At 39.9% G+C, this 15,994-nt stretch overlaps 1 protein-coding gene across 1 annotated transcript; it reads left to right on the forward strand.

Annotated features, from left to right (window-relative positions):
- Window positions 1-16: 16 nt before the first annotated feature.
- SDHA (succinate dehydrogenase complex flavoprotein subunit A) lies at window positions 17-15,916 on the forward strand. Its single transcript, XM_049830399.1, has 15 exons — window positions 17-141; window positions 3,452-3,538; window positions 3,847-4,008; window positions 4,396-4,539; window positions 4,686-4,850; window positions 6,054-6,202; window positions 7,476-7,600; window positions 8,877-9,045; window positions 9,639-9,834; window positions 10,635-10,806; window positions 12,166-12,284; window positions 12,660-12,771; window positions 13,916-14,046; window positions 14,591-14,704; window positions 15,573-15,916. Exons 1-15 carry the CDS (start codon window positions 76-78, stop codon window positions 15,657-15,659), a joined length of 1,998 nt encoding a protein of 665 aa, XP_049686356.1. The 5' UTR covers window positions 17-75; the 3' UTR covers window positions 15,660-15,916.
- The last annotated feature ends 78 nt before the right edge of the window (window positions 15,917-15,994 follow it).

A 15,994-nucleotide genomic window follows, 5' to 3' on the forward strand; every position in this document is an offset into this window, starting at 1 on the left:
TTTCTCCCGCCGAGCCTTGCGGGTAGCGGCGCCCTGGCGCATGCGCCCTCGTCGGCGCCTGCGGGCCCTTGCGAAATGGCGGCAACGGTAGCGGCTTCGCGGAGCTTGGCGAAGCGCTGGTTGCGGCCGGCGGCGCGGGCGGTGAGTGCTTGTCCTCGGCCCGCTCTGCTCTCCCGCCGGCGTCGAGGAAACGGTCAGGCCGCGGGGCTGGCGCGGAGAAACCCCCTTCAGGAGGGAGACGGGCCGGCCGGGCCTGGCGACCATCCCCCCCCGCCCCCCCAACCGGCGTCCCCTGCCGCTCCCCTCAGCCGCGGCGGGGGAGTGCGCCTGCTGCCGGCCGGGCTCCCCCGTTGCCTTGCCCCGCGGCCTGGTTCGCGGCGGCCCGTAGCCGGTGTCTCCCCCGTGACCTTGGCGGGGGAGCACCCGCCCCGGGGCGGGGAGCCGCGGCTGGGTTGCGGGAGCGGGGCGGGCAGGGCCGTGCGGAGCCGGGTGCCCCCCTCGGCGGGCTCGTTCCCACCGGTTCTTTTATGCTTTTTTTTTTTTTTTTTTTTTTTTTTTTTTTCTTTCGAAGCGGGGCCGGCCTCGCTACTCGGCTCTTAGGGCGGGTTACTGGGTGGTAGCTGACTGTGGGCAGGGCTGGGCCGCTTCTCCTGGCTTGGAAAGCGAACGCCGTAGCCTTAGGCCGTGAGGGAGCTCCAGGGGGGATGGGAGAAGGCAGCGGGGACGGGACATGGTGGGGAAGGGTCTGGATGAGGCCGGCAGCACCTTCCAGCCCCAGCACCTGGGTAGAAAGCGTACTGCTGGCTGCTTCTGGACCTGTGTGGGAAGCTGGTGTATCTCTGTATGTTGTGTGAATCTGGGTAGCAGTTGTTTCCAGAAGCAGTGCTTCTTAAACGTTTGACTGTTTTGTTTTAGATGATCCGTAAGCAGTCCTTAGCGAAGGCTTGTTTTCCTCCGTGGTGAAGTGGGAGTTTTCAGCTTCTTTCCGCTGTTCTCATTGTGTCTGTAATGAGCTTGGGATTGCAAAAGACAAATGCGTGGGAAAAGGACCCTGTAAATGCAGCTGTAGTTGTCTCTGTCTTATAAAGCAAGTGCAGGAAAGACAACCTGCTGAGAGGGAGAAAGACTTAAAGATTGTCTTTATGTTTTAGATGGCGGTGAACTGGCTCTGGTTGGACCTTTAATTTCATAAGGGCGGTGATGTCCCTGGTGGCATAAAAACTTAGGATTAGTGTGATCAGCGTTTACTTAAAATTTAGTGTAATGTCTTTTTCGGCTTTGTGGAATTCTGTTCAGACTCATTCTGAACAAAACTTATGGTGGCAGAAATTCATATGTATAACTTTAACAGAAAAGCGTATGTGGATGGGAATGGCAGTTCTGAAAACTGTTTTCTCAAAGCTTAGATGTGGAAAGAAAAGCAATCTGCTAAATAGTTGTGTGGTTTGGGGTTTTTTGTAATGTATTTCCAGAGTCCTCTGATGCAAAATATGTTTGATAACTGTTTATAGCAACTTCAGAATATAACAAAGTTTCTTCAAAGGAAATTAGTTGCAAGGCATTATGGCAGAATTCTGACTGAATATTGCAGCAGGCTGTTTACTCTGAGGGGAGAAAAAAAAGGGTCAGTTTCTTTTGGGGCTTTAGGGCATAGTCACAGGGGAGGTGGTTTGTGTTGGTTTTTTTCCCCCCCCTCAGTCATTTGCACTTTAAGCAATACTAAGTATGTACAAACGTCTTCATTGTGTGCTGTCTTTACATGCAGTAAAGATTTTCTTTGAATTGCTTTATGCAATTACCAAGTGTATTGTTGCTCACCTATGATAAATAATTTATTGCAGTAAAAAGAGCTGTACTGTTGTTGCAACAACATTTTGGAAAAAAGCATTAGGAGTATATGCTAGAGAATGCATGGTTGCTACGTTTAAAGTGTGCACTGTAGCGTGCCACGTCAGTTAGAGTTCTGTTAGTCTAACTTGACAGTTCTGCTGCAGAGAGGAAGCCCCATTTTAGCTTGCGCTGTAGTTGTTGGGAAAGCTGTTTTGCAGATAAATTGCATATGATACTTAGGTTTCTTCTGGCTGTCCATAAACTAGTTGATCTGATTCTGTATGTGAAATGTTAACAAAGATTATTAATACAGGAATTAAGATGGGCATGGAGTTGCCCCAAAGCGTGGTAACAGAGCAGAGTGGAAGGGGGAGAGTAACTGCCTGGAGGAGTGTACTTGCAGAACTCTTTGTGAATAGGTGTTAAGGCTGACCTTACTTGAAGATGGCTGTAAAAACCAGAAGTGTGTTAGCAAATACGATGACACATTAGATTCACTGTTATGCAAGACGATAATTAGAGGAAGCTAGTATGAGAAGTGATAAAACTAGGTCGAGGAAGGTGTACTGTAGTTCAGTTCTGGTATGGAGGAAGAGGGGAATGTTTGGAACAGATAGGGAAGATCTGCTTGTTAGCATATTATAGGGTGATTGTCTTTTCTAGCAACTGTTACATTCGTGGTTCAAATGTTACTCCAGTGCATTTTAGGATATATTTCAAATAGGGAAGTGCTGATGTCACTGCATAGGTCACTAGTATGGGTTTGTGTTGCTGTTCTCATCAATCATACATCCTCAGTTAGATGTGTTTTTCTGAACAGTGCAAAGAAGAAATACCAGGTTCCAAGAAATTGGGTATTTATACTGTGGAGACTAAAATTCTTTTAACCTGTTAAAGCAAAGACTGGATATTGGGTAGGTTTGTGTGGTGGAGTTTTTTTGTTTTGTTTTTGGTTTTGAACATGTCAGGGGAGAGGGAATAATATTACAGAAGGGGAAAACTGTGCCCTTGTGCTTCATTTAGGTATTAATAAATGGTTCTAAATTGGCCACTAATTAATAGAGAATGAGAAAAAGAGAAATATATCTGACTCTTGAAGCAATGTTGAGCTGGAACAGCTTTCCCTACCACCTAATTTTTTTATCTTCATTACTCTTGACCACCTGAAATAATTAAAATTCTGAGGATTGATTGATGTGAGAGGTATTTTCCATTAATTCCTGTGGTTCCCATAAAGCTGTCTCCATCTTTGCTTACATACGTAAAAAAGTGTAAGAATACTGCAGCATTAATTGCAAACATATTCTTCTGTTGGTGCAGCCTCAGATAGGTCTGAGAGACTGGTTAGCTTTAGTGATGTAAATAACATACCCTGCCAGTAGCAGGGTGTCACAGACTGTTCTCTCATCCAGTCAAAACTTTTTTTCTTTTCTGGTTGTGAATATAGGAAAGCTGGAACTTCATTGCGTGTAGCTTTAAAATAAGTTGATACAATATTCTTGTATATACGTTACCAGTGGTGAGTAAAAGTTTGTTATAAATGTAGGGTAGCTGAGAATGCTGAAAGTCATCTTTGTGGAAAAATTTGTTCTATAATAGTTATCTTGACTTCTTTCCATAGTGGCCAGCGGCATGTCAGACTCTTGCACGCAACTTACACTTCACAGTCTATGGAAAGAAAAATGCTTCTACGAAGGTTTCTGATTCGGTATGTTTGTGCTTCTTTATGTCTTAAGTAACAGGTTAAATAATATACATAATGCTTGAGAGATGTGAAACAATGTGGTACTCGGCTTTTAGTGGAATGTTGTGTTCAAGTACATAGTGAGATTGAGTTGCTGAAATGCATTGCTTTTTTAATGATAGTTTCCACCCAAGACAGTACATAACAGATGTAGCATTTGCTGCAAGAGTCTATTAAGAACATGAAACTTATACTGCTTGTGTCTCTATGAAACTTAAGTTTGACCTACCTTGAAATATTTGTAATCATAACGAACTGATTTATTTTTGCAGATTTCTACACAATATCCAGTAGTGGACCATGAATTCGATGCAGTTGTTGTGGGTGCAGGAGGAGCAGGTCTGCGGGCTGCATTTGGTTTGTCAGAAGCTGGATTTAATACAGCATGTGTCACAAAGCTGTTTCCCACCAGATCTCATACTGTTGCTGCACAGGTGAGAAATGAGGTAGAATAAATGTTTAAAAAATGCCTGCTGTCAGAAAGCTGATTTGAATATCCACACAAACATCGTGTTTCAAGGCCACGCTTCCTTTTATAAATATTGCATATTTAGCTGAAACTACTTTGGAGGGCAATATACGTTTAGATTCTATTCAGTGCAACTTTGCAATTTGTTGTGTTACACGAAACAGAACAAGATAAGAGTGAGTGTGAAACTGATAAATTGTGCAGGTTTTTCACAGCCACGTTAAATCTGACTTTACTGTATTTTTTGTACACGGAGGCATAAATGGTGTGTGACTTCTAACAGGAATGAGTAAAACCTACTAAGGCTGTACTTCAGTAATATAATTCCAGGAAAATGGATTTTCATTTTCAGGGAGGGATCAATGCTGCTCTGGGAAACATGGAGGATGATAACTGGAGGTGGCATTTCTACGACACAGTGAAAGGGTCTGATTGGCTGGGTGACCAAGATGCCATACACTACATGACCGAGCAAGCCCCAGCTGCGGTGATAGAGGTGAGACTCACTGGAAATCATGTTGGCTCTAAGTATTTATAACACAGACTAGCTTCCAAAGAGATCTCCTTACTAGGAACATGGTAAAATAACATGTTGGATTGTTATGCACAAGAGTTTCTGATGTTTCTGTTTGGGTTCAACAGCTGGAAAACTATGGGATGCCTTTCAGCAGAACTGAAGAAGGAAAAATATATCAGCGTGCATTTGGTGGACAGAGTCTTAAGTTTGGAAAAGGAGGACAGGCTCACAGATGCTGCTGTGTTGCAGACAGGACAGGACACTCACTCTTACATACTCTGTATGGCAGGGTAAGCAGCTGTGAAGCAAACTTGGTTTGGGTTTTTGTATTTGCAATTGATGAAGTTTGTTTTTTTTCTTCTTCCCCCTAGAGGTTGTGGGGGGGAACCACCCATGTGTAGCTCTTCACATATGAATGAGGAATCCTGGGGAATGATTGAGAACAATTTTGGATTTCCTTCCTTCGGCAAACTGGAAGGATGTAGCCTAGGTGGTGCTTGGTTTTTGTCAGGAGTATGCAGAAATAGAATAAACTGAAAGATCGTAATTATAATGGCTCTCGTGAAGACAACGAATGTTAATTAGTGTACACTGTTAGCTTTGTGGCCTGTAGTAGTTCTTAACTGTTAATACTTTTGTGTCTGTTAACGAGACCCAAAGACAATTTATGTAAACCTTCCCCAAAGAACTTCTTTCAAAAAATCTGACACAGCAGCATTGGGGAACCCTGAAAACAGGTACAAGGCAGTGTTTTCTTTCACTCATCTTCAAACAGGGAGCAGGGGAAGCAAGAGGTGTAAAATGCATGGTGGTGTACTGTGCATTTCTGAGCTTGCTCTATGGCAAGTAAGTGGCTGGTGTTCCAGCGTCTGTTCCTATCAATTCTACAAACCATAATTAAAGGAAGGTTTGGTTATTTTAAAATGGTAGTGAGCTACTTGAAACCTGAAATTAAGTAGCTAGTAGCTAATGTTTTTTTTATTTACTTAGTAGGTAGCTAATTGCTTTCCTTCAGGTTCACACTATATATGCTGCTGCAATATGAATGTTCAGTGCTGCCAAACGCTGGTCTGATCCTTGAGGGCATGAAAGAATGTTTTATTCAATGCCTGCTGCTTTTGCTGGTATACTAGGCTCTTGGAGATGTATTCTGCTTCTCTTCAAGAGGTTAAGTAAAACGTGCTTGTACATGTATCAGGCACTGCAGCTGACTAAAGTGTTGCCAAATGTAGCGGGAAATAACAAGTCTTGCTGACTAGCTATGACTTCTCAGAATTAAGTGGTTTGGTAACTACTTGTGTCTCTTTAAGCTAGAATAGATTCATTTTTATAATTTATAATTTTTATAAAGATTTGTGAGGAAACCAGCTTCCCTGAGAGTTGGTGGGAGTGGTTTTTATCATGATAACAGCCTGTATGCATTGACAGTTTTGAAGAGAGGTTACTTTGGTTTCTGGATTTTTCTTAAAATTCCTTTTTTTATTTTCCTCCAGTCTCTAAGATATGATACAAGCTACTTTGTTGAATATTTTGCCTTGGACCTACTTATGGAAAATGGAGAATGTCGTGGTGTTATTGCCCTTTGCATAGAAGATGGCACTATACATCGTTTTAGAGCAAAGAACACTGTCATTGCCACTGGGTAATGTAATGTTTATGTTGAAGGACGCAAACTTGAGTGTGCTACTAGTTGGAAGTCTGTGTGTTTGTACATATATTTGAATCCACAGTGTAGAGATGCCGTGTTGGCTTGAAAAACATAACTTGCGTGTTCATCTGCTTTCCCTGCTTTGATCAAGAGTAATATAACTGAATTCAGTCGTTCCCTCTGAAAGAAGGCAGCTATTACTTTTGTGACCAAGTATAAATTTAATGTGAGGTCTAACTTTGAATTCTGGAGCAATGACTCAAAGACGAAATGTGCAAGAGCAGTATGTGTGATCCAAATGGTCTGAGATTTTTAAAAAAGTGCTGTTTAAAGCAGAGATTGTTGCAGTGCTGCCAATGTGTATGTATCTGTAGGGTTCTGAGTTTCCTGTAGGAAACAACTTTCTTCCAAATCTAGGAGAATCTGTTACATTAAGATACCAAAATTGTAAGTCTGATTGTTGTAGGATGAAATTGCTGGATGAGTGTAACTTAACATTACTTGGTTGCAAAAGTTTGTATACCTTTATTACAATGCTATATGCATTAGATAGCAATAAGCAGCAAAAGTCCCTTCTCTGTTTCAGTGTGACAGATATGTTTATAGAGCATAGCAAAATAATGGAGTTTGGTTGCCTATATAATTTGGCTTTATTAAAGCTGAGGCTGTTTTTGTACTTGAGTACTTTGAGGTACCTAAAATATGTAGATTGATACCTCTTCTGAGAGTTTGTCCTGAAATTGGGGGTATTTGCAGCGCTCAATAACATTGGAAGCTAACATGTTTTAGGCACGAGAATTCTCTTTTAATACCTAATTTTGGGCAACTAGGTTTTGTAATCTAGAAATATAAAATCAGGGCGGTGTTGAGGACTTAAACTATTGTTATATGCTATTTTTGATAAAACTGCTAAGTGATAGTTCAAATTGAGTTTAATGCTATTGGGTTGTATTGAGAGAACTTCCTGCAGTAACTTTTTCTGGCAAAAAGGCTTCTGATATTAACCTAACTATCCTGCTTTGGAACTGTTATTCTTTTTCTTGGACCTTCTGTCACCAGCTGTTTTTTTAAATACAGTTGAGCATAACAGGACAATACCAATTTTCTTTTCTTTTGTTTGAACGTAGTACAGGCGATGGCAAAACTTGGGTATCTTGCTTATTAACCCTCTGCTCTATTTCCACTATTGTGCAAAGAGCATAGCTGAGTGGTATGTTCTGGTGATATGTTTTTGACTGCTAATTCTGTTAACTTTTGTGTCCTGTAGTGGGTATGGCCGCACTTACTTCAGTTGTACATCTGCTCATACTAGTACGGGTGATGGCACTGCTATGGTCACACGAGCTGGTCTTCCTTGCCAGGACTTAGAATTTGTACAGTTTCACCCTACAGGTACAGAATATGAAATAATACAATGTTATTTTTAATGATTTGAACAGATTGGGGGTTTTGTGGTGTTTTAAAATGTGCTCAAATCAGTTTGCACTTTCTGCAGCACTTCATTAGTTGCTTGTGACAGGTGTTCAGACTTGGTTGCAACTGCTGTGGAATATAAATTGAGAGTAAGACACAATATGAGAGAGATATCTCAGCTGTTCTAATTTAAAGGCCAGTGTTAAATATTTTAAGTTGCTGTCTTTACCATACGAAGAGGTTTTATGAATTCCAAGTTGAAACCACTTCACCTCTTAAACTTACATTTCCTCTTGTCTTTAATATTTTGAAGAGTTTGATATTAGATACAGGAGCAACAGGGTAGATGCAAACGTTAAGGAGTTATATACCAGAATCTTTTGTGGAAGTGGGGTAGTTGAAGTAAAGGTATATATTTAGGACTGCAGTTTTATAGCAGAGGATCAGGATCTAAACTGTGGACAGCAGTGGTCACAGACTAAAAAGTGAAGATCTGCTTTTTTGGTTGTAGCTAAATAAATGCTGAGTTTTAACTTGTGATAAGTAGTGATTTTTTTAATTGTTCACTTAGTTTTACAATGTTCTCCTTGTTATGTCATAGAGATCCAGTGTTCATTTCACTTAGCTAAGGTTTTTCTAGTCAAAGAAGCTTCATTACTTGTCTGAGAATTCCATAGCTTTTCACGTAATTATCAAGTGCATGAATTGGTTAGCATTTTTGTTTTCTATGATGACCAGTGCTGAAGGCTGACAGGTAGGCCTTCCTTCTCTAAAGAAAAAGAAGACTTATTGAGTAGGCTTTGACATTCCACACAATTGGAAGCTGTCCTGTACTGCCTTAGCACAGGAGAAGAGGGAACAAAGATGAGCAAACTGGCCTTGAGATCATCAGCTTCTGGTTTACTTAAAGATGTTGAACAAAGTAATTCCTGAAGGTCTACAAAGTCTTTGTAAAAGTCTCCTTACCTATTGCTGGGTGCAGATCTCTTCTAGTTCTGATATTTTAGATACCATGGGTGTTCCAAATCAACTTGCTCACCTTCCAAGAAGAGTGTTTGAAAGGAATAACAATACTTGTTTCTGAGCAGTCTTGAGTCTTGGGAGACAGTTACTAGTGATATGATTAAGGTGGAATAAAATCTATCCCCGCGACTTGTTTGCATTATTTTAAGGCAACCTTGTTTGTTCAGTCCTGGTCATCCTGGTTATGAAGCTGTTGAATATCTCATTTGATGGTTATTTTCTTTCTTGACAGGTATCTATGGGGCTGGCTGCCTTATAACAGAAGGCTGTCGTGGAGAGGGAGGTATTCTAATTAACAGTCAAGGTGAAAGATTCATGGAGAGATACGCACCTGTTGCTAAGGATCTGGCTTCCAGGGATGTAGTATCTCGTTCTATGACCATAGAAATCCGTGAAGGAAGGTTAGTTAAATATTCTAACAAAGCTGCAGAATGAATACTTAATCATACTAGACTATATGTGGTACAATGTGATAAACACCTCATAATCCATGGGAGTGAGCTTTAATAACTGGTAGCTGAACACTGCATGTAGGGAAAAAATTTTGCTTGTTAATTCCTAATGATACTAAAAGGGAACACAAGATGTTAGGAGTATCCTGTTTGAATTTGGTGCATCTAGAGACAGTTGCTCAAACAAGTTTAATGTATATGCTCTTAACTGCAAACAATGGAAATAATTTGGTGCTCTGTTCTCTTGATTAATTATCTTCAATTCTTAGATATTTCTGCAGGGATATAGTGGTTTAAAGTCTGAAGTACTGTGAATTATTCTGAAAAGAAAGCTGTGAGGTGAAAACTACATGTAAATTCTGACAGGTTCAACACTTTTCAAATATGCTAGATATTCATTTTTGTCAGATGACCTTTGAAAAAATTAAACGTAAAATTTTTCATAAATGAAACAAATTGGATTAGAAATATTACTGGTGTTTGCAGAATTCCTGTTATGTGTTCCAATGTTGACTTGGGTTTTTGTGTTTTTTTTGTGGTAGGGGTTGTGGTCCTGAAAAAGACCATGTGTACTTGCAGTTGCACCACCTACCACCACAGCAGTTAGCAACCCGTCTCCCAGGAATTTCAGAAACAGCTATGATATTTGCTGGAGTTGATGTCACTAAAGAGCCTATTCCTGTTCTGCCTACTGTGCATTATAATATGGGAGGTATTCCTACTAACTACAAAGGACAGGTAAGTAATAGATCACTTTCAGGATTTTTTTTTTTCCAGTCTGATAAAAGGAAATGATTTTCCAAATACAAAAGCATTAACAATGCTTTTCATGTATGTAAGGATGCTGAGTAAGATTAGCTTAATATTATAGTAATGATGTCAGAGTACTTAAAACATACAGTCTGGTTTGGTTTTGTCAGTAACTTGAGAGCCATGTTACAGCCCATCTGGAGATGAAGAAATGTCTAAAATGAAGTTACTGTCATGTCTGACAACAATTATCTTGTTTATCAAGTTGGTGTTAATATATAGTTGAACAGGGATCAAACTAGGGCTCTATATTACAATCTGTAACTGCAGTTAATGTATATTAATTCTCTGTACCTCATGTAATCTCTACACTAAAGCAGATTGCTTCAACTCATACTAGTTAGAAGTCAATGTGATGGTGTCAGGTGAATTTTTCTGTTTCAGTGTATTGCACTTGTTAACTTTTAGTGTAAAATTTTGCCTTAGAGATGTGTGCAGATCAGACTTCCTTCCTGTGCTTTTCTGACTTGCTGCAGAATTGTGATGAAGAGTACATGGTTCTGTTTCATCAGCATAACTAAAGAAATCTTAGGTTTTACTGCCATCTGTATTTACGTAGCATTGCTACTTACACTTTAGAACTAAGGTATTTATTGTTTTAGAGTTGGAGAAAACTTCAGATTGCTGTGTTTCATCCTTAACATGCACATGGCCTTTGCAAATAAGGAGGTTTGTGCTGTTATAAACTGTTTAAGAAATGAGTATTAATTGACTGTCTGAAATGATAGGTGATCACACATGTGAATGGTGAGGATAGAGTGGTACCTGGTTTATATGCTTGTGGGGAAGCAGCCTCTGCATCTGTCCATGGCGCCAATCGACTTGGAGCAAACTCACTTCTGGATTTGGTGGTCTTTGGCCGTGCTTGCGCCCTTACTATTGCAGAGACATGCAAGCCTGGTAAGTCTCACTTTGTTTTAGAGACATTTGCCTTTATAATTTCATTTCTGCTAAACAAAGAGTTGTTGCTACCTAATTCAAATTCAGAATGCTAGACATACACTCTTATTAGTTGGAAAAGCCAGAAATCAGTGTTTTTGCTTTTTTATAGGCATGTTCTTTGTGATGCAAATGCTTGTCACTAACATTTGCTTTGTGAGTTGATCTTCTTAAAACTGGAACTGGGTCAATGCTATTGGCAAAAACAGCTGAGATTTTTCACAGACTAGCAAAACAGAGTATTGAATTATGAAGACTGATTTCTCTACATGCTGCACTTTATCTTCTACATCAAAATGTACAAAATGTATTATAGTGGAATTTGCTGCTGTCTTGTTGATATATAAGGTGGACTGCATATGCAAATGATACTAAAAATAGATAGATAGATACTAGTATCTAGAGATAGATACTAAAAATCATACCATCTCATCCCCTATATATGGATTATCACAGCCGAATGTTATTTTTAAATAATCTGGTTCAGCAACAGGTAGTGAGCTGAAAAAAACCCCCAACCAACCAACAAAATACTGTGAGAGGCAGTTATGTTGCCAGAGCAGCTGAAGTCCAGAAGTAGTCATCTGTTTTCTCATTGCTTAATGTACAAATTAATAAGACTGTTTGTTTTTTTTCAGTCTGAATGTGCAAAAGGTACACAGAGTAATGGTTCTTGATGGAACCAGCTTGGATCTAGTAATGCCAGTTGGCTCTGTCTTTGTGCAAACATTTATTTGGATCAGTCTTTCTGTGACTCCTTTGAGTTTGAAGTTGCAGGAGGGTTTTTATTAGTCTGAATGCAAAGCTACATGAGAGATGAAGTGTGCTGGTAAGATGCTGTGTTTGGTTTGTTACCCAGTAACAGATGGGTTCCAGTATTGAAGGCAAGATGCAGAGCTCATGTAACTGCCAGGCTTTTTGGCTGGTCCCTGGTCCCTTAATGGGCCCAAGAGAGTGTGGGAGGTCTGGGGGTGAGGAGACAAAGTATTAAGGGAAGGTGGTAAGGAGCCACGAGCATGAGCTTATTCTATAGTCAGCATCAAGTACTGTTTTTAAGGAATTAACAGCAGAATTTAGCCAAACCTGTAAATTCCCTACTAACTGTCACAGGAAAGAATGTGATTCATATATTCCACTGAGAACTCTATTTTTAAGTGTAAGGATACTATTGGTGGGAGTTCAGGAAAATTACAGTTAACCTGTACCTTGGAGGAAAACAGGTTCTGTTTTAGTCAAATCTGACTTTTAGTGGTTGCTAGTCTATGAAACTGACAAACCAAAACCAGTCACCTACTAAACTTACCGAAATTTTCTTATTAGGAGAGCCAGTTCCCTCCATTAAACCAAATGCCGGTGAAGCATCAGTTGCTAATCTTGACAAATTAAGATTTGCTAATGGAACTGTAAGAACTTCAGAAGTGCGACTTAACATGCAGAAGGTAAGCCTGGTGAAGCTCTCAAGTATGAGGTGCAAGAAGCTGCAAGCAACAGGGGGCTTGGTCCCTTTGTGAAGTACACTTCAGGATTTGCTTTGCAGAAGTAAAAAGCAGTGTGAGAAGATTGGCTGTGCACAGTAAAGGCTGTATCAGTTTTGTTAGTTTCTTCTTCCCTTCGTGGCTATTCCTCTTGCATAGTTTACCCAATGTATAATAGAGCGAGGTTTCCTCTAGGATGAGCAGAAGACTGTTTTTTCTTCAGGCTGCAGATGTGTTTGAAGTCAAAACAGCTCTGTATCAAGCTGTTGGAACTAAGGAAGTCGTGGGATATTATGCATATGTGGCATGTGAAATTGATTTTGTTTTACTGTCTTGCAGACAATGCAAAACCATGCTGCTGTATTTCGTACTGGTTCTGTACTCCAAGAAGGCTGTGAAAAACTCAGCCAAATTTATAGTGATCTGGCTCACCTAAAGACATTTGACAGAGGTAATTTGATAGCAAACAATCCACCTTGGCTAGAGTACTCTCCGGGAAAACTATTGTTTTTTGTGGTGGTTTTTTTTTCTTCTGTAAACCTTCTTATGTGTTTCTTGAAACTTTGGCTAAAGACTGACCACTTTGAACCTTTCAAAATATTTTGTAGAGCCCTACTTGCCAAACATGGTAATCAGTAATGTACTAGATCTTACTGGTCATTTTCTGACTGCATAGTCTTTCAAAGAAGCAGAGACTGAAATCAGATATAACTGTATAAGGTACTAACTGCTGTTCTTTCATAACATGATACGAAGTTGTTCACATACTAAGATGAACTTTGTAAGTGTCATCCGAAAAGACCAGGGAGTTGCAAAAAGATAAGACTATTCATAGGCTGAACACTTCAGTTTTCACTCTTCAGCTGAGCAGATGGTGCTGCATACAGATACTGGCATATCTTGCAGTGTATCTTAGGAGAACTTGGTTAATTAAGTACAACTGGTGAGGTACCTTTTTGTCCACTCACGTGTATTTCTTTCCATCTACTGCTATTTGACATGTATCCTAACACTGAAAGTAGAACTGGCTTTCTTGGACAGCTCTCACCAAGCATCAAGAAAAGTGTTAAAATAGCTTAGAACGTAGGAATCAAAATGAAGATACATTCATGTAAGTGAACTTGGGTCCACCTTGGAGATACTTAAATGAAGAAGAACCTTGTATAACTAGCAGGTTGGTTTGTTCCTGAGGATGGGCAGGAAGGGAAAGCCCTGTTGTCTGGATCTGCTAGGGATCTACTTAAAAAGCTACCATGTAGCCAGATCTTGTGATCCCAAATGAGGTATGGGGACTGAGTTGTAGGTATGGTATAAAGCAGGCAAGAATCCATGGTGTAATTTTGTCTCAGCAGTACACACGCAACGGGGACTCCTGGTAGAACTACTGAATTTTTCTAAGATTGATTATGACTGTTAGGGTGTAGGAATTGTTACTGCGCCTTGCAGGCAATAGTGAGTAATTCAGTGCTGCAGAGTACTGTGACTGCAGTAGGTGAAGCATTGGCTAGTTCAATTCTAAGTATCAGCAATAGGACACAAACTGAAGAATAACTTGTTTGTAGAACATCTTCCATAGTATTTTAATATCTTACTAGGTATTGTGTGGAACACTGACTTGGTGGAGACCCTGGAACTGCAAAACCTGATGCTTTGTGCTCTACAAACCATTTATGGTGCTGAAGCTCGCAAAGAATCCCGGGGTGCTCATGCCAGAGAGGACTATAAGGTATAAACATTTTCTGTGACCTGGATGTAGGATTGAATTTTCTTGTTACGTGTCCTCAGATGGATTATTTAAAAGTTGTAATTTCTTCAAAGTACAGTCTTTAGAGTCTTGAGTTAAGACTAGTGTAGTATTTGTTTGGGGTCACATCTGTTCCATTTTATCTGTTCTTATTTGTTATGTATAAAATGACCGATGCACGCAATATTGGGTGACAGTCTTGAGAGAAGAGTTGTTCATCTTGTTGTTCAGATGTGTGCATCTGAATGATTAGAGAGGTCTAAACCAGGACTATAGTAATAATAAGGTCATGAGTGCATAGACAGGACTTCAAGCAGAGTAATTGTCCTATGCAGGGAACATTACCTTAAAGCCCTTGTTAAGCCTCAGTATTTAAGATTTGACATAGACAGTGTTAAGATAAAGCTTGCTGGCTATTAGGAGACACGTTGTATTACAGTTGTAATTGGAATGCAACTAATCATGAGGTTGTAAAGTGATGTGCAGATGTAATTTCTGGTCTATACCAACCTAATTTTCTCCTTAGTTAAGGATAGATGAGTTTGACTATTCTAAGCCGCTCCAAGGCCAACAGCGGAAGCCATTTGAAGAGCACTGGAGAAAGCACACCCTTTCGTATGTGGACATCCCATCTGGGAAGGTATGTTGAGCCTGATGCTTGAGGTTCTTTCTCACTGTCAACTGACAGCTGCTTTCATACACAGCTCTTGATATCATGATAATACTGCAAATGATTGTCACCATCTGAGGTACCTGGTACAGTTTAGTGTACTTAGAGCAAGTACACTAATGTGGGAGAAGTTACTGTTGATCTTTGGGAAATGACTTTGCAATTTGAGCTGGAATTGTTTTTCCCCTTGCATTGGGCTAGTTCAAAAGCTTTTTCCTTTTCCTCTGATGGTGGCAAAACCCGTTGTTGGTGTTTAGCATAAAGTTTTTGTGGTGTTTCAAAGATAGAACTGAAATCTGACCCTATACAAGTCTTGAGAGTTTTGTTGGGTTTTTTTATCCCGTACTCTGAATCCTCTCTGTTTCCTCTCTCCCAGTTTCAGCTTCTTTGAGCCTAGTTTGAGGACAAGTGAGAACACTTTGCTTCCTGAATAGCTGCTGAGAATGGAAAGATAGAGTGATACAGTTCTGTCTCCTAACTGACCATTGGGTTCTCTATCTCCCAAGACTTTCCTAGCTTAAAGAACTAGGAACTAGCAATCTTGGCCAAAACTTTACTTTTGTCTGAAAGGCCTTTTTAAAAGTACTAGTCTTCTGATACCATTTCTGGTCAGGCTTTGCTTCTGAGGAATCAGTCAGTGGTAACTTGGGGGAACTTAAATGTTCTTTGTAGTTTACTAACTTCATTTTCTATGGAAGGAAAAGAATAATGGAGAAATTAGCTTAACATCAATGCAGTTGTTCAGTTATCTGTGTTATTTGGTCATTCTTGTTAGCTAGGCTGTCTTGTTTAGATACAAGATGTTTGTCTTAAAGTTCTTTGTTCTCTTTTACTTTAGGTTACCTTGAAATACAGACCTGTGATCGACAGAACTTTGAATGAAGAAGACTGCTCAACTGTCCCGCCTGCTATTCGCTCATACTAGTAACTTACATTTAACTTGGAGTCCCCTCCCAGAGGCGGTTAGTGTATATAAGCATAGCACAAGCAAATCAAAATAGTATTGTCACTCTCAATTAATGGAAAATGCTGACTAAACATTTTTCCAGCTTGTGTTCTGCTGTGGCTTACTGTACAGTTATGAAAAAGGAATGCAGGACAGCTTATGTTCTTTCACCCATCTGTCAAAACTGACAGAGAAAACACAGAATGTGTCTAAATAAAATGATTGGAAGTCTTGTATTTGTTTGAATGTGCTGTTATGTATATAATTACAGTGCTTTTATTTTGAATGTATAATTATTTCCATACTTTAAGAAC

Source organism: Accipiter gentilis, chromosome 27, assembly GCF_929443795.1.
Source record: "Accipiter gentilis chromosome 27, bAccGen1.1, whole genome shotgun sequence".
NCBI classification, from domain to species: Eukaryota; Metazoa; Chordata; class Aves; order Accipitriformes; family Accipitridae; genus Astur; species Astur gentilis.

Bases quoted from the DNA above. Each gene is read 5' to 3' on its own strand.
- SDHA (XM_049830399.1), top strand. From the start codon at position 76: ATGGCGGCAACGGTAGCGGCTTCGCGGAGCTTGGCGAAGCGCTGGTTG. The intron at 6,203-7,475 runs GTAATGTAATGT...TGTGTCCTGTAG, and splicing joins AACACTGTCATTGCCACTGG to TGGGTATGGCCGCACTTACT. The intron at 9,835-10,634 runs GTAAGTAATAGA...CTGAAATGATAG, and splicing joins CTACTAACTACAAAGGACAG to GTGATCACACATGTGAATGG.